Source organism: Cnephaeus nilssonii, assembly GCF_951640355.1.
Source record: "Cnephaeus nilssonii genome assembly, chromosome: 19".
Taxonomy (NCBI): domain Eukaryota; kingdom Metazoa; phylum Chordata; class Mammalia; order Chiroptera; family Vespertilionidae; genus Cnephaeus; species Cnephaeus nilssonii.
In genome coordinates this window covers 29,048,650-29,067,340 of record NC_137090.1, presented here as the reverse complement: position 1 = coordinate 29,067,340, position 18,691 = coordinate 29,048,650, and the positions used below count along the sequence as shown (strand labels likewise).

At 41.0% G+C, this 18,691-nt stretch overlaps 1 protein-coding gene across 1 annotated transcript; it reads left to right on the top strand.

Moving 5' to 3' along the window:
* The first annotated feature begins 6,324 nt into the window (after positions 1-6,324).
* Positions 6,325-17,790, top strand: LOC307114454 (protein Njmu-R1). The gene is made up of 10 exons (XM_079796887.1): positions 6,325-6,753; positions 7,430-7,510; positions 9,306-9,431; positions 10,343-10,486; positions 10,728-10,785; positions 11,958-12,077; positions 12,693-12,757; positions 13,098-13,234; positions 14,733-14,836; positions 15,383-17,790. Exons 1-10 carry the CDS (start codon positions 6,614-6,616, stop codon positions 15,596-15,598), a joined length of 1,191 nt encoding a protein of 396 aa, XP_079653013.1. The 5' UTR covers positions 6,325-6,613; the 3' UTR covers positions 15,599-17,790.
* The last annotated feature ends 901 nt before the right edge of the window (positions 17,791-18,691 follow it).

The window sequence follows — 18,691 nt, the reverse complement described above, 5'->3', positions numbered from 1 at the left end:
TGCTCAGCACCCCTCCATAGCCAGCTGCTTATATTGGGTAGAAGCACAAAGATTACATGGGGAAGAAGGCAAAAGGAATAAGAATGGGTATAATGGTTACAGGTCGCACGCTGGGGCTTGCAAAGGGTCAGTGCTCTATTGTTTTTGGCTACAAAGTTGTTAATCTTTTTATGTTGATAGGCAGTTCCAGGAAAAGGAGGATGGACTGCATTCCCAGGTTAACTCCCTCTTCCCGGGGCGTACAGCTCTCAGCCAGGTTGGAATGTGCTTTCTCTAATCAGAGCAACAATCACGGTTTACAGAGCATGATTAATATTTCTGCCCCTAACAAAACCATCTCTATTCGCAGATGGCATGATCTTGTTAGGGGTAGAATTGGGTCATTGTGTCTCTCCCCACACACACACAAAGAAAAATTGAGTTGAAGTACTATTCTCCAGTACCTCAGAATATGACCTTATATGGTCATATTGATTACAGAGGTAATCACGCTAAGGTGAGGTCAATAGGGTCAATAGGTTTCAATAAGACTGCTGCCTTTATAAAAAGAGGAAATTTGCCCTAGTCGGTTTGGCTCAGTGGATAGAGCATCGGCCTTCAGACTGAAGGGTCCTAGCTTCGATTCTGGTCAAGGGCATGTGCTCAGGCTCTATTCCTAGTAGGGGGCGTGCAGGAGGCAGCCTATCAGATTCTCATCATTGATGTTTCTATCTCTCTCTCTCCCTTCCTCTCTGAAATCAATAAAAATTTATTTTATAGTCTCTGTCTCCCGGTCTCTGTCCCTGGCCCCCGTTCCCTGCCCCCCCCCCCTTTAAAAAAATTTATTTTGAATAAATAAATAAAAAGAGGAAATTTGCCCTAGCTGGGTTGCTCAGTGGATAGAGCACTGGCCCTCGGACTGAAGAGTTGTAGGTTCCATTCCAGTCAAGGGCACCTACCTCTGTTGCAGGCTCCAATAGCTGTGTCTCTCACATTGATGTTTCTCTCTGTCTCTCCCCCTCCCTTCCACTCTCTAAAAATCAATGGAAAAGCATCCTCGGGTGAGGATTAACAAACAAACAAACAAAAAAAAGGAAATTTGAACAGATAATGCATAAAAGGAAGACCACTATCTCTTAAGGAATAAACCCTGCTGACACCTTGATTTTGGACTTCCAGCCTCTAGAATTGTGAGACAATACATTTTTTTGTTGCTTAAATTGCTCAGTCTGTAGTACTTTGTTATGACAGCCCTAACAAACAAATACACTTGTATTTAGGAAATCCTAAGGGATCCATAAAAAGAAATAAATCTCGAGCTACTAAGCGTTCAATAAGGTTCACAATACAAGATCAAAATACAAAATTCAATTGTACTTTTATACACTAGCAGTAAACAATCTGAAATTAAGAAAACATTTCCATTTATAATAGCTTCAAAAAGAATAAAATTTAGGAATAAATTTAACAAAAGAAGTTCAAAACCAAAATATTGTAAGAAATTAAATATCTAAATAAGTGAAAACAAAACAGTTAATTGAAATTAACTGTTCGATTAAATGGCTACAAAACATAATTTTAGGTCAAGTCATCTTCAACTCAGTTTAGTGGTATTAAGAGTTCTAGAGTCTGGCCAGTGTGGCTCAGTGGTTGAGCATCAACCTATGAACTGGGAGGTCACAGTTCGATTCCCAATCAGGGCATGTGCCCAGGTTGTGGGCTTGATCCTCAGTGTGGGGCATGCAGGAGGCAGCCAATCAATGATTCTCTCTCATCATTGATGTTTCAATCTCTCTTTCCCTCTCCCTTCCCCTCTGAAATAAATAAAAAATAAAATAAAGAGTTCTAGCGCCAGAGTATTTGGGTATGAATGCACCTTTGCCATTTATTAGCTATTTTATCATGGACAAAAGTAACTGACTTACTCGTCTGTAAAGTGGGGTAATAATAACATCAACCTCATGGGATTGTGAGAACTAAATGAGTATATGTAAAGCACTTAAAAGAGTCCTCATACACAGTAAATACTCTATAAATGTTAACCATTATCTACCTAATAAAAGAGTGACATGCTAATTGACCACACATTCCTGATGCCCACAGCCAATCAGGAGTGAGTATGCAAATTAACACAGCAAAGATGGCAGGTTAATTTGCATACACAGGCGCTGAGTGGCCGGGGGTGGGGCAGGACGCGACGCAGGCATTCCGAACCACCCCAGCTGCTCTGGGCCTCTGGGCAGCGTGGGAAGGCAGAAAGGTGGCTCCGGGCCAGAGCGGAAAGGCTGCTCCCGCCAGAGCTAAGGCAGTGCGGGCAGCCAGGGGAGGGAAGGCCCATTCTTGCACAAATCTTTGTGCATCAGGCCTCTAGTTTTTCTATAAAGTTAACATGGAATGTAGGTGTACTTTAATATCTTTAATATGGTGTAAAGTGAAACATGCAAGAAAATGATGCTGAGGGGTTGCAAAGTCTTTAATTCAGCAAAGAGTTCTTGAGCACCGTAGGCCATGTGCTAGGATAGAGGATGTATCAGTGAATAAGCTGACATGCTAGTGGGGAGACAGACAATAAATACTGTCAGGAGTGGTAAGTGTGATGAAGATAGGATATAGACTGATGGGATAGCAGTAGAGGATATCCTTTTGCATAGGACAAGCCAGAGAAGGTCTCTCTGAGGAGGTGACATTTGTGCAGAGACCTGAATGATATAAAGAAAAAAGACAACTATCTGGGGACATTCCAGGCAGAAGAGCAAATCAAAAGACTATTAAACTGGAACAAAAATTGGAGTGTTTGAGAAACACCAGAGTGAGCAAGAGGGATCGTGATAGGAAAGTCAGAGGGGGAGGTAGAAGCTAGATTATGAAGGCTCCGGTAGGCCACACTATTGGAGCATGATTTCTAAGACCAAAGCAAGTGACTACAATATATTTAAAAAAAAAAAAAAAGTTAAGAGTATGGATTTTGAAGTCAGATAAACACAGTTTGATCACTTATATTGACTGAGCCTCAGTTTCTTCATCTATAAAATAGGGATAAACCTCTTTGTTACAGAGTTGGTCCAGGGTAAATGGAATAAAATAGATAAATATCCTGACCCCTGGTTACTGCTAAATAAGTAGCAATTGTTAAACTACAAATGCTATATTACTTTTTATTTTTTACAAATGCTATATTGATATTATTATTGCTGTTGGTAGTTAATAGACCAACTTGCAAAGTCTAATGCCCTCAGATTATGCTCACAGATGGTAAAGTTCAAGAGGCCAGTAATAAGATTCCTAAGATCACCCTAACTGTCCTCATTACTTTCTTGGCAGTAATCACATTCTGCCCTTCCCCATGTGCATGCTTTCTCTCTTCAGTTGTCTTGCCAGCTCCTTTAGGACAAAAACAAATATTGGATTGTCTTTCTTTTCTTTTTTTTTAAATATATTTTTATTGATTTTTTACAGAGAGGAAGGGAGAGGGATAGAGAGCTAGAAACATCGATGAGAGAGAAACATCGACCAGCTGCCTCCTGCACACCCCCTACTGGGGATGTGCCTGCAACCAATGTACATGCCCTTGACCGGAATCGAACCTGGGACCTTTCAGACTGCAGGCCGACGCTCTATCCATTGAGCCAAACCAGTTTTGGCTGGATTGTCTTTCTATATGTGCACATATTCTAATTCATTCTTTTTAATATCTGTATAGTCTTCTGATACACATGTTAGTTTGCTATTGCTGCTGTAACAAATTATCACAAACGTAGTGACTTACTAGTAAAACAACACAGTTATTATATTACAGACATTTGAAATGGGTAGGCAGGGCTGTGTTTCTTCTGAAGGATCAGAAGATCCGTTCATGGCCTTTTCTAGCTTCTGGAGCTTGTATAAATTCCTTGGCTTGTGGTGCCAAATCACTCCAATCTCCGCTTTAGGTATCATAATTGTCTTTTCCTCTCTGGTCTCCTGTCTCCCTTATAGAGACTCTTGTACATGTAGTTACATTGGGCACACTTGGATAATCTAAGACAATCTTCCCATTTCAAGATCTTTAATTTGATCACATCTGCAAAGTTCCTTTTTTTAAATAATATATTCTACTGATTTTTTACAGAGATGAAGGGAGAGGGCTAGAGAGCCAGAAACATCAATGAGAGAGAAATATCAATCAGCTGCCTCCTGCACACCCCACACTGGGGACGCTCCCGAAACCAAGTTACATGCCCCTGACCAGAACCGAACCCGGGATCCCCTAGTCCGAAGGCCAACGCTCTATCCACTGAGCCAAACCAGCCAGGGCTGCAAAGTTCCGTTTGCTACATAAGGTAACTTAGCTTTCAGGTTTCATAGATTAGGATTTTTCGGGAGTCATTATTCTGCCTACCACCACATGTACCATAATTTACTTAATCACTCCCCTGTTGACCAATATTCAGATTGTGTCTAGTTTGTCATCATTACAAGCCATGCTGCAAGGAATATGTGGACTCACATATTTTTTTAAAAAATATATTTTATTGATTTCTTACAGAGAGGGAGAGGGACAGAGAGTCAGAAACATCGATCAGCTGCCTCCTGCACACCCCCCACTGGGGATGTGCCCACAACCAAGGTACATGCCCTTGACCGGAATCAAACCTGGGACCCTTGAGTCCAAAGGCCGACGCTCTATCCACTGAGCCAAACCGGTTTCAGCTGGACTCACATATTTTTGCACTTATGTGAGTGCATCTATTTGATGATGTCCCGTGGTTGCTTTGATAGTCAAAGGGCAAGTGCATTTAAAACACTGACAGATATTTTCAAATTTCTTTCCAAAGCATGTGCATTAATCTTATTACTCTCAACTGTTTATGAGAATGATCGCTTCTTTGCACACCCCAACACAGGGTATTATCAAACTTTATTTTTAAATTAAATTTTTTGGGTGACATTGGTTACCATGAACATACAGGTTTCAGGTGTGGGTTTCTATGTTACAAGATCTGTGTATTGCACCATGTGTCCACCACCCAAAGTCAAATCTCCCATCACCATATATTAGGACCTCCTTCTCTCTCCCAGCCCCTCACACTTTTAAATTTCTGCTAATCTGCTGGGTGAAAAGTAGTACAATATACCATAAATTGTATTTGAAATTAAGCAGTTTATTTATATATTCTTTTTTAATTCTTCTGTGAACTGCTCATTGTCTTGTTTTGTTTTGTTTTGTTCATTGACAAATGACAGCCCTTCTTCTATTACATATATTGCAAATATTTTCCTAGTTTGTCATTTGTGTTTTTGACTTTGGGCCACACAGAAATGTTTAGTTTTTACACGGTCAGATTTATTAATCTTCTCCTGTATGGCTTCTAAGTGTTCTGCTATATTTTGTTAACATAAGAAACATTCAAACCTGTGAAGAATTTTTGTGAATTTATTTGAACCAAATTGTCAATAATTGCCAGGAAGCAGAATCTCAACATATTGAGATACTGCTCTAGAGAATGATGAGTTTTTCACCTAGTTTTATAAATTAAAGGAGGAGACTTAAGTGGATTACAGAAATCCATTGGTTATAGATTAAGGAGGTGGGGGAAAGCCAAGTGGTGGGTACTGGATAGCTAACAGTCAACAATTAAAAGGATAACAATCACACAATAACAATGACGCATTGGCCGAAACCGGTTTGGCTCAGTGGATAGAGCTTCCGTCTGCGGACTGAAGGGTCCCAGGTTCGATTCCGGTCAAGGGCATGTACATTGGTTGCGGGCACATCCCCAGTAGGGGGTGTGCAGGAGGCAGCTGATCGATGTTTCTAGCTCTCTATCCCTCTCCCTTCCTCTCTGTAAAAAATCAATAAAATATATTTAAAAAAACAAAACAAAAAAACAATGACGCATTGGTTGTGCCCTGAGGGATCTGGAAAAAGGGAAGTTATAAGTTACCCTGACATTCTGAAGGTATATTATCATAGGTGCTAAAAGACAATAAGCTCAGTTAATATCAAAGTTGGTCTCTGTCAGGGAAGATACTGGCCTAGGAATGACTATCTACTATAAATTGCTTTTTAATTTAAAAAGTTTTAATTTGTGGTTATTTTAGGTCTCTGAGTTTAGTTTGCAAGGCAGCCAGGCAGTCCTTCCCTGAGTTAGTCAGGTTAGCATGTGGCCCCTTTTTGCCCACCGTTTAGAAAGGCCTTCTTCAAGCATTTTAAAAATTCTCCCATATTTTCACCTTTTATTTTTTAAAGGGAGGAGCGTCATTTTAAATTTTGAAATCTTTGATCAAACTGATGTGCGTGTGTTAGCGTGCCTGAAAGGAGATAGGAGGGCAGCTTTATCTTTTTCCAGGTGTCCTGCTAGTTGAACCATCTTTATCACGTGGGAAGTCTCCTAGACGTCTTAAACGGTACACAGAGGTGAAAAAGGAGTTAAAATGGAACTGCGGAACTGCTTTTCCTATAGGTAATTTAGCGCGCCCCCTAGTCCCTGCGGGGAGAAAGCCTTCCAGGCCAGCTTCCTCACCTGGGAACCCGGCGAAACCAGCGGAACTCAGGTGCGCGAGGGCCGGGAGCCGGACGAGCCCGGCCGCCGAGGACTGTACGGCAGCGGGGGAGCGGTTTGGCGGGGACACAGGGCCGCTCGGAGCCGCCGCGATGCTCCCCTCCTTGCAGGAGTCGCTGGATGGGGATGAAAAGGAGCTGGAGAGCAGCGAGGAGGGAGGCTCCGCGGAGGAGCGGAGACTCGAGCCGCCGCCCAGCAGCCACTACTGTCTCTACAGCTACCGCGGAAGCAGGTGCAGCGCCCGGCCTCCCTGTGGCCCCGCCCCGGCACCGCCTCGCACCCGGGCCCGGCGGCCTGGCTGCTCGCAAACGCCATCTTCTCTCCGGGCTGAGCGTTTCGGTCCGAAGGGCCCCCCTCGCCCCACGCCGTCCTTCCGGGCCCCCATCCGGGACTTGAGTGCCTGCTGCTGTGGCGCCTGCGCTCCCACCGGCCCTTGTCATTTCCGCAGTCCCTTCTCGTCGCCCGCGGCCTTTGTTTAGCGCCGTGCCCCGCGTGCATGTTCCATAATGTCAACTTCCACCCCCCGTCCTTCCTGTCATTATCGCCCCACTTTCTTCCATTTCCCCCTCACTTCCTCCTCTCCCTCCCCCCACCCCGCCTGGTTATCCTCTGCCCTTGCTGCCTCCTTCCCCTTCGCCCGGCCGACTTTCCTGCGGCTCTCGTGGCCCTTTAACGTCTGATTTTTAGAGAAGTTTCCTTGGCCCTTCTGGACGTTGCATTTCCTTCCCCTTCTGTGGCCTGGAGAGAAGGGGCCATCCGCACTGTTTTGTGGAGTTGCCTCGGCATGAGGATAGGCGCTTCTCCCTTGCAGCCTGCGAGTTGATTGTCCGCCCCTCCCCGCCCCTCCCCTGTGTGCTGTTTGAGTTGGGGCCCGTCACTGACAGCTGTGTTGCTTTTGCGGCGTGTAGATCGGCGCCGCCGAGAGGGGACAGTGATGATGGAAGCCCAAGTGGCACAAATGCAGAAACTCCCTCTGGTGATGACTTCAGGTAAAAACAGCTTGACCGTAACTCGTGCCTGTGCTTGACTCTTCCGTGCATCGTTGGCCTGGAGGTGTCAGCGGGGACCCAGTTTCCACTCAGCTGTCCCTGAGTCAAACCATCAAGCCCCCCCCTGTGTCCTAGGAACCTCATCTTGATTTCCTCATTGGCTCATTCATTCAAGGCGGGGACAGAGCCAAATACTGATAGTGCCCAAGGTGGTTGGCCAGAGACAAGTATTCTGAGTTTCTTGAAAGGAACGCCAGTAAATAGTCCATACCGTATGGGTACTAAAACATTTAAAATCCTCCTTTGTTTACTGGTGCCCTTAGGATACCCCCTTTCATAGCGCCTCTGCTGCACACTAAATATAAGCCCCAGGACAGTAGGGATTGCTCTCTTTTGTTCATGTAATACATATTTATTAAGTGAATGAATGAATGAACCTTAACACTTGAAGCAAAGTAGAGATACCCTAGTGATAAATTTATGATTGAAATGATATGATGCCAGAGACCTTGCTTCAAAATAAATCTGGAAGGTGGAAGGGTACAGACAAGCATGGGGGTACAGATGAAACAAAATTGTCCATGCCTGGCTGGTGCGGTTCAGTGGTTGAGCGTTGACCTATGAACCAAGAGGTCCCCAGTTTGATTCCAGGTCAGAGCACATGCCTGGATTGCAGGTTCGATCCCTGGTAGGGGGCATGCAGGAGGCAGCCAATGGATGTGTCTCTCTCATCCAAGTACTAACCAAGCCCAACCCTGCTTAGCTTCCGAGATCAGACGAGATTGGGCGCGTTCTGGGTGGTATGGCCGTAGACGGATGTGTCTCTCTCATCAATGTTTTTATCTTTCTATCCCTCTGCCTCTCTCTCTCTAAAAATCAATGAAAATCAATTTAAAAAATTGGCCATAAGCTGGTAATTGTTAAAACTGGGTGGCGGGTATATGTGAGTTCATTATACTATTCTCCCTACTTTGTATATGTATTTTCCATAATATAAAACCAAAGAACCTAGAGAAGTATTGAGAAGTACTGGGTTCGTATTATCTGTTGGGAAGTTTGGTGATAGAAGACCTTTTCTGCCTGCATATTTAAATTATAGACTTTATATTCTAACCTGAACCAAACTAAAATTTTTATTTTTAGCTCATGAGTGATTTCTAAGCTAGGGTGTTTATTCACGGGTAAGAGGTAGATGGAGGATTGAGGAAAAAAGAGGAGGCGTGAAATAGTGACCTAGGAGAGTAGAAAAATGAATGAGCGAGCCAGGAAATGTAGTTAGAGCTGGGCCCACTTGAGGCTAGTGGTCATTAATTTAGTTTTGTCCAACTAGATTCGACTGCATAGATGCATGTGCAGAGTAAGTAGAGAGCTGGACTAATCAGGGCTGAAGTTTTGCTAAGCAAGTACAGTGAGATGAAAATAACAAAGGGTTGAATGAGACTTGTGTGCAGGGGTCTGATTATAATGACTGGCCATGGACTATACGCTGGGTAAGAAGCAGGGAAGTGAGAGAAGAAACTTGAGGGACTATGGAATAAAGGTAAGGCCGGTGAATTGGGGGGTCCCAGTGGAGTCATCACACTAGACAGAATGAGGTGAAAAGAGAGTATAATTTTAAACTCTTTGATGAGGTAGCTCATACTTGGTGACATGCACTCCTGCCAGGCGCACCAGTAGTCAGAAAGTTTTTTCAAGTCCTTAAAGGGACTCTGGCTTTTAGTAATAATCTGACTGACTTGTGGGGTGTGAATGCAGTAGGCCACTGATAAGCACTGTGTGTCTTTCATTTGTCAAGCCTCTCCCTGGCGGACACTAATCTGCCATCTGAAGTGGAGCCAGAGCTACGCAGTTTCATTGCTAAGCGTCTTTCTAAGGGAGCCGTCTTTGAAGGGCTGGGTAATGTTGCATCTGTGGAGCTGAGGTAAGTGTAAAATGTGCTGTGTCCCGAGTTTTTATTTCTGAGCTAAATATGAGAAGTGATGAGAAACTCCAAAAGATCAACTCCCACTCGACCTGCAAAATCCATCCTTGTTCTCTGCCTGCCTGAGCACCGGGCCTTACACATAAACATTTGTGGAATGGAATTAATTGAGCAGCAGAGACTTTCCCGCCAAAGTGTACTGACTTAGTCTTGGACTTGGAAGAAAAGAGTTAGTCACCAAAACCAAAATTGCACACTACAGTTTGTGAAGTGCTTTCACAAAGTATGATGCCCTTCTCTCTACAAAGGGGCAATAGAGCAGATACGCTTACTTACATTTTCAGATGAGGAAGTAAATTCAGAGATGTTCATGTCACAAGGCTGGTCACATTCATGGAGTTCAAGCTTAAATATAGGTGTCCTCAGTTGAATTCCAGCCGTCTTTCTATTACACACCTTGATTGTAGTTCCTTTCAGACCATGATGTTGGCATCAAGTCCCCTCAGGAATATGAGGCCACAGGTTAAATATAAGGCCACGGGGTAAACATGTCATATCTGCCTGGAGCTCCAATGATTTGTGAACGTTTGGGGGAGGGAGAGAACATGCTTATATTTATGTAGACATGTACTATGAACGAGAGTGAAACTTGCACGCATTTTTCCCATAAAACAGGTGAATTCAAAGAAATTCCATGTTTGTTAGGTGCTGCTTTAGCTGAAGCCCATCATGATATACATTCATTTTCCTCTGCTGTTATGAGTAAACCAAGGAGAAGTCTGGAAAGTTCTCACCTAGTTAGCAATATAACAGTATTGCCAGATCAAGATGACCAGGGTTCAGACCAGCCCATAAAATTAGATGCATGACTTATCAGAATAATACATAGAGCTTTTTTCTTTCTTTTCTAGAATTCCAGGTTACCGGGTCGGTTGTTACTACTGCCTTTTCCAACAAGAAAAACTGCTTCCTGAAACAGCAGCAATGGACTCTGAACATACCCCTTCAGAGTACGTGGTCTGTTTTTTAGGAGGGTCTGAGAAAGGACTTGAGCTATATCCTTTCTTTGGCCTTTGAGGACATCAGGAAGGAAAACGTCGGAGGCAAGAGAAGGGGTATTACTACTCTAAAAGCTTTCCTTCCCCTATATATTTACTTGGATTTCATACCTTTATAGGACCAGTTTGTCTTGGCTTGTTTTAATGTGCATTTTGTGTTATTTGCAAGACTTTATATTTCCTATTGAGAGATAAAACACTTCTTGATTCATCCATTGTTACTTCCTTAAGAACATACTTTCAGGCCTGAATTGGACAAGTACATTCAAGGGCTGAAAAATAACATGAGCTGTGAGGTAAGATGATTGAGTCAATGGTTTTTTGAGACTGAGGTGATTAACATACTATAACTACTATACTTGTCAAATTATACAGGTAGACACAATGACATCTAGATTCTAAAAATGCGCTGCTTGGAGGGCTAGTTGAAAGGTATTTGTTAAGGGAAGCAGGGAACATAGTCCTATAAGTGCTATAAGTTTCACAAGTCTGCTTCTGATGTTTTGTATCCATGAAAAATTCAGTCTATTAAATTCAATGGTATGGTAACGTGCCAAGTGAGGAAGAGGGTGCTCTTCTCCTGATTTCTGGGTGCATAAGATTTATATTATGGTCAGAACTAATGGTCCATGAAGCCTCTGGCACCAGAGATGTGCTTTGCAATGGCAGGACTGTCCTTGAACTCAACATCAAAGATTTTTAGAAATGTTCTATTTTTCATTCATTGATTTTTTATGAATTATATATATCCACATCTATTAATTTATTTATACCTTTTAAAAAACTATCCATTCAGCTTGTAGCAGTTTTTAAAGTCATAACTCTTACAAATTTACTACCCATTACATAAGGTAATATCTCCTTTTACTTATCATGCACTTAAAAGACACTGCAGGAAAGGGTAGCATAGGAGTGAGCAGGGATTTGAGTCTGGGGGAGCTGCTCTCCGACTGGAGCGATTCCACAAGTCCCCAGAGAGCAGCTCAGCCCAGGAAGCTAGATGTGCTCTTGGCAGCACGTCTGACAAGTGGAGTGGGCTTGAGTGTTTTGACAAGGTAACTTGTATTCTTCCCTCTTCACAGTGTGAATGAACTGCCTACATTCCTTCAAGCATTCAATTGGCTCTTTATAAGCTAATACGTACATGTGTCAGACACTGTACCAGGAGCTGGGGAGACAGGATTATGTGGAGCGATCTCCAATGAGTATACTGTGGGGAGATGGACATGTAACGCACAACTCCTCCCAGTGAAGAGATAGCATAGAACCCTATCCAGTCTTTCATTTTGTATAATGCATTTCTCAGTGTGTTTTATATCATAATTCCTTTTGTTGAGTTGGTGTTAGCGTAAAAAAAAAAGAGGTGTTTGTCCGCAGTTCTTTCACTGTCAAGAATATTGTGAAGAAAATGTTAAGTCCACTAAGGTGAAGGCTAATATTAAAGCAATGACATTCTCTCTTGATCTAGGAAAGGGGCCTGGAGAACCACGTCAAGTCCTACCTGAGTAGCTGGTTTGAGGATGTCGTATGCCCGATCCAGAGGGTGGTTCTTCTCTTTCAGGAGAAGCTTACCTTTTTGCTACATGCTGTAAGTGTGGCTCAAACGAAAGCATTTCCTCAACTGAGAATCAGTGGAGCAGAGTTTGGATTATTTAAAGACTTATTCATTTTCTTTAACATTATTCCTCCTCCCCCGGCCCCGAATATTAATGCTTGCGCTCTATTTACTCGGATCTAGAAAGGTACTTTACTAAGGTGGAATTGCAAATAGTGGGTCTTCCTAATAGGATAAAACAATTTAAAATAATTACTTTTTCAAGTGATCTGGGAGAGGTGTAATTTCCAAATAATTCGAGAAGGAAAACAGAAATCCAAAGTGTTTTAACTATATGAAAATATCCAGGAAAAAATGAAAATTCACTAAAATAGCCAAACACTGGGGGAGGCTTGAGTAAATGGCCAGTTTTTTCATTTAAATTTGTGGTGGTAGATGCAACTGAGACTGGATGGTGCCATGCAACCAGGTGGGAAAGCCAGTTTCAGACGGTTAGTGAGCACAGCTTCACGAGGCTCAGGAGAGCTCCTGGGCAATGCCCATCAAGCAGGTGGTCGTTTGGGGGAAGGTGACGCTTACTCACAAGTAGCTGCTCAATAAGGAAAACTGGAGGACATGCATCAATTAGGCTTTATTTTTCTCTTGTAGGCTCTGAGCTATACTCCTGTGGAGGTTAAAGAATCAGATGAAAAAACAAAGAGAGACATTATCAGGTAAAGAATAGTTTTGCAAAAAGAGAACCTTTTACACAGCAAGCCTGATATTTATGTTTTTATATTTTTATTTTTTAGATTTTTAAAGGACATTAAACATTTTTTTGATTGATGTTAGAGAGAAACAGCGATTTGTTGTTCCATTTATTTATGCATTCATTGGTTGCTTCTTGTACATGCCCTGACTGGGGATCGAACCTGCAACCTTGGGATGACGCTCCAACTGAGCTACCTGGCCAGGGCCTGATATGTTTTTAAATCTCCCATAGTGCACAATGAATTTGCTTTCTCCCTCCCATCCTGCAGTATTATTTGTGGTAAAGGACTGTGTGTGTGGCAGGTTTCTGAGTGTGGCCAGTCTTCAAGGCCTTATTCACGAAGGCACCATGACATCTTTGTGCATGGCCATGACGGAGGAGCAGCATAAGTCTGTGGTCATTGACTGCAGTACTTCCCAGCCTCAGTTCTACAACGCAGGTGAGTCACGACCTCTGAAGCAGCCATCCTGTGGCTCTTGTGAGTTGGGCTCTGTTTTTGTACTCTGAACAATTAGTACAGACTTATCCTTCCTGCCCTTTGCAGCTTTACAAATTTATCCCTGACTCACTGCAAACAATAGCAATTCTAAAAACATGGAAAAATCACGTTATGCCTAGCAATTCCACTCCTAAGTATATAGAAAAACTCTTGTGTGTATATACATTAGTATAGTTTTATTGATTTCAGAGAGGACGGGAGAGGGAGAGAGAGATAGAAATATCGATGAGAGAGAATCATTGAGTAGTTGCCTCCTGCACGGCCTCCACCAGACATGTGCTCTGACTGGGAATTGAACGTGACCTCTAGGTTCATAGGTCGACACTCAACCACTGAGCCATGTTAGGTGGGCAAAAACTCTTGTATATTTATACAAGGAGACAAATAAAAAAATGTTCATAAAGGCATTGTTTGAAATAGCAAAGAATTGGAGGCAACTTAAATGCTTCCATCGACAGGAAAATTATCTGGTAAACTGCTATATTCATGCAATGGAATATACCAGTGAAAATGTATGAACTAGAGCTATATGTCTTCATATAGCTCACAAACATACTAGTGAAACAGCCATTAAAGAAAAATACATAGTAAATTTAAAGGGTGTATTAAAATTATAATTTATCATAATGTGAACCTTAAATCTTAATTAAACTATTTTCCTTTCAATATGAAAAGAAAAAGAAAAATACATAGACTGGGTGGAGGGGGCCATTGGGGGATTAGAGAACATCTGTAATATTGTCCACAATAAAAAAATTAAAGAAAAATACATAAAAGTTTTGACATATACAAAATAATACTTTATAGAGTTTATAGATACAAAAGTACGTAACAAGAGTTTAAAGGAATAATGGGAATAATATCCTTTCTAATGGAAAAGAAGGGGGAATGCAGTGGAGAAGTAGCACATGGGGGCTTCAGCTGTTTTTGTGTTTTTAGCTAGGTAGTGAGTACAGTTTTCTTAGACCATTATAGAAGTCTTATATAATTCATTATAAGTGTTTAATAAAGAATATCACAATGTGTACAAATACCAAATCATTATGTTGTACACTTGAAACTAATGTAATGTTATATGCCAAGTATACCTCAATGTAAAGTAAATAGAGCCTGGCCAGTGTTGTTCAATGGCTGAGTGTCGACCTATGAACCAGGAGGTCATGGTTTGATTCCAGTCAGGGCATGTGCCTGGGTTGCATGGCTTGATCCCCAGTATGAGGCATGCAGAAAGCAGTCAATGGATGATTCTTTCTCATCATTGAGGTTTCTACCTCCCTCACCATCTCCCTTCCTCTCTCTGAAATCAATAAACCCCCCCAAATTAAATAAAATAAAATAATTAAAAACCCATATTTTAAAGTAAATAAACAGAAAGAAAAAAGATGTTTGCACTTTGTAGAATTTCATTTTTATTTAATTTTTCTAAAATATCTTATAGGAAGCAACCGATTTTGTGAGGATTGGATGCAGGCTTTTTTGAATGGTGCTGAAGGAGGTAACCCTTTTCTTTTTCGACAAGTACTGGAGAACTTTAAACTAAAGGTAATTAATTGTGTGCCAAGTGCCACATATAACTTTTGTCTGAATTTTAATTAGGTCCAGTGACAGAGGAGCAAATCTGCTTTCTAGCTGTGATGTCTATTAAATAGGACCTTCTCAAAACTAGAATCTTGAGAAGGCATTTATTTATGTTTTCAGTGGCTTCTGCATACATATCATTGCATTTCCAGTTAATTGGATTGAATGCTTGCTTATATCTCAGGTATATCAACCTTATAATTTGTGACATGTCTTAGTTGGAAAGCACAAAAAAAGTGGCTTAGTGCCTAAGGGTTCAAAATTCTGGTTGGGAGGAGCGTTGTCACCTTTTAAAAGTATGTTTAGGATTGAAAAACTATTTTTACTTTATATAAGGGATTTTGTTGTACCAAGGGTACAGCATATTAGTGATAACAATGATAGAAATATTTAAAATAAAAAGTAAACATCTCTGCAACAGACAAAATTTTTCCAGCTGGATATGAAGTGTTTTTAGGCATCATTTTTATCTCATGAAACACATATTTAACTGGGTAATCTTTTTTCTAGGCCATACAAGACACAAATAATTTGAAGAGATTTATCCGACAGGCAGAAATGAATCATTATGCTTTGTTTAAATGTTACATGTTCCTAAAGAACTGTGGTAGTGGAGATATCCTTTTGAAGATCGTTAAAGTGGAACATGAAGAAATGCCCGAAGCCAAAAATGTGGTAGCCGTCCTCGAAGAATTTATGAAAGAAGCTCCTGCCCAAAGTTTTTGATCGCATTTTGAGATAACTGGATTGTGAAGCTGTATATTCCAGCGTTGGTGTTTGAAATTACAGTTGTTATAAATTGTCATAGGATTGCTATTTAAGATGATTTGAAATGCATTCTGTGTTTTTTTCATTTTGTATTTTTAAAATTTAACATAATTCGACATGAAAATCTGAGGAATGTCTTCATTGAATCCTAGATAGATGTGTGTTAAGAGTTGTGAACTTTTAGTTCATTGCTGGTCCCATAAATTCTAGACTTCAGGGAGTTGTTGCTTAAAAAACATCAGAGGTGATTTTGTGCTTCTCTCAGGAGTGTGCTGCAGTATTTAGCAACCTTTGCTCTCAGAAAAATCATAATATTTCTTTCTCAAAATGTACTCCTTTTCTTAGGACAGATTAGCACCATGACACGGTTTCAAAGAGATCTGTGCATCCTGTGAGTGCTTGATAGTTTTTTGTCTGATTGATAATGGCATGGACGATGAAGCCAGCTTTTAAGTCGATATGCAAATAAATCATAAGTGTGTAAAAAATTAAATGAGCTTTAAGAACAGATGCACTAGCTTCAAGATCAAACATTCTCTCTGATGGAAAGCTACTGGAGAGGTGGCCCCATTACTTTCCTTCATTTGTTCACAGGTATTAGCCAAGAGCCTGTATTTTCTTTTATATGAAAATGCTGAGGTTTTTAAAGAGTGTTAACAAAGAAACAAAGTACATACATTTTACAAACAAACTATAACAAAGAACACAGAGTCTTCATATCAGAGTTACCCACTGATTTTAGCTTTTTGTAGTTTGTTTTCAAGCCTCATTGTTTTACTCTGAATCAGTTAAAAATGCCCTCAGCTAGAATCATTTATAATTCCCATGGAAGCCAATTGTAGCTACACACACGATTGCCCTTTGTTCTGCATAGCTCTTTAATAAATCCATTTGATAATGATTTTTGTTTAGATGATCGGAAGTCTTGTGTTCTCACTGCCCTCAGGATGCTTGGAGGGACACAAGTTCGTAAAAATCGTCTCCTAAACTCATATAAATTCACATTAAGTGCTGAGCGTTAACTTTCAGAATGACTGACATTGGCCTGCTTTGTCTTCTACAGAAGTCAGGGACATGACTCACCCAGCCATTTCTTTTCCTTTAATGAGAAATACAATTCAGGACCTTCATAAAGGCTTTCATATGGTTTTAAACTTTAATAACTTGGATTGTAGGCAGTGCAGAAAAAAAAATCCAAGTAGCATTTTTATAGCATTAAATTCAGAATGACTATGGGAAGTAAGCAATTTTATGGCACTTCCCTGGAACCCAACTTTTTCTAAGGTACTTGGTTGTCCACTTGGAAATTATCAACATTTTGAGTCCGGAAAACATTTTTCATTTTCAAATTCACATGTCATTTAAGAATTCATGCTGTAAATGGCATTTAAAAGCAAATGTATTGTCTGCTTCAAGTTACTTAAGAATAGTTAAGGTATAAGTATATATTCTTTATATTACTTTGTTGTTGTTAATCCTCACCCGAGGTTATTTTTTCCATTGATTTCTACAGACAGTGGAAGGAAGGAAAGGAGGGAGGGGGAGGGGGAAAGAGAGAGAGACATGGATGTGAGAGAGACACATTAAGATGATTTGTGTTTCCCGCACATGCCCAGAGCTGGGGATTGAACCTGCAACCCAGGGACTGCCTTTGACCAGGAATCAAATCTGCGACCCTTTTTTTTTGGGGGGGGGGGGGGGGCTCTAACCACTGAGCACACCGGCCCAGGGCTATATGTACTTTTATATATAATTTGTGATGTAGGCTCATTACATTACAGTTGTATACAATAGTCTTATTTTAAACGTCTGTGACAAACTGTTTATCACTACTGTAGACAAGGAAAATGGTGACATTGAATTGAATGTCTTGTTGGCCATGAGAAGAAACTCTAAGAACTCATGACCAGAAACCTGTACTGTATTCAAATCTTAATAAGCTAATGTATTAATTTTTAAAATTTTAAAAAGGATTTGTTCAGTATGGAATACAGTTATTATTTGTGTGCCATAGACACACAGAGGAAATGGATGTCATGTATCAAAAATGGTTTCAGTTTACCTGTAATTATTTTTTTCTTTCTTTTTCTGTTGTAATTATATTTGTAATAATAATAATAATAATAATAATAATAATAAAACAACTTAGCTTCTCACCAACATAGTCATTTTTAGATTCTCAGGCCTGACATTTTTATTAACTCACAAAAAGTTTATGGGGAAATTGTAATTGTTACGCTAAGGAATTTGTTGAAGAAAACTGAATCACCTGTTGGAACACACCTTTCTGCATCTTGCAAGAGGCATCAGGCAGGGTGTAAGAAATTTCCACGCAATATTTTACTCACCGTCCAGTAGCGTCACCTGTAGAACTCCATCACCCAGGCCACTTCCCTTTCCTCTCATTCATTATTAACCCTGACAGGTGCCTGTCCTTCACCAGAAGATCCCTTAGACCAGATGCCAGAAAAGCCTGCAGGCATCTGGAAAATAAGATTCAGTTACTACGACTACACTTTCCTAACCACGTCTTCTCAGTAACAAAAGTCCTGTTGGCTTCCTCAAAGTCTTGGAGGTCTAGGAAGGCAGTTCCAGTCCTATAACGGCTAAACTTCCTAAATGGGGCTCTCAGACTTTAAATCTTTGAGTTGGCGTAATGCTCGATTCTGGAAATTGGTGAAGGGGGAGTGGGGGTTTTAGGGAGCAGTCATGAATTGATAGGTGTGGATTTTCTTATAAACTACTTGTAAGAGGGAGATTCTGTTAGAACACAGAGTGTATGTTCCAAGGTTCACTGCTGTGCCTGGATGGCCCTAATACAGTGAGACAATCTTGACACAAACACCCTGACTCTTCTACACGTTTAGTATAGAAGTCCTATATGAGCACCGGAGGGCTGAGAGCATGAATTCTGCAACCAGGCAGTTCTGGGTATGAATGCAGCCAGGCCATCTGCTTCAGGAAGTTACTAAATTTCCCTATCTTTCCCTCATGTGTAACTATGGGGACATTTATATCCACATCACACCAAGTAGCTGTGCAATGAAAGAG

What these genes read in the sequence shown, in the direction of transcription:
- LOC307114454 (XM_079796887.1), top strand. Translation starts at nt 6,614, where the DNA reads ATGCTCCCCTCCTTGCAGGAGTCGCTGGATGGGGATGAAAAGGAGCTG. An exon ending in ACAAAGAGAGACATTATCAG is followed by an intron (nt 12,758 to 13,097) that starts GTAAAGAATAGT and finishes TGTGTGTGGCAG; the next exon opens with GTTTCTGAGTGTGGCCAGTC. An exon ending in TGGAGAACTTTAAACTAAAG is followed by an intron (nt 14,837 to 15,382) that starts GTAATTAATTGT and finishes TCTTTTTTCTAG; the next exon opens with GCCATACAAGACACAAATAA.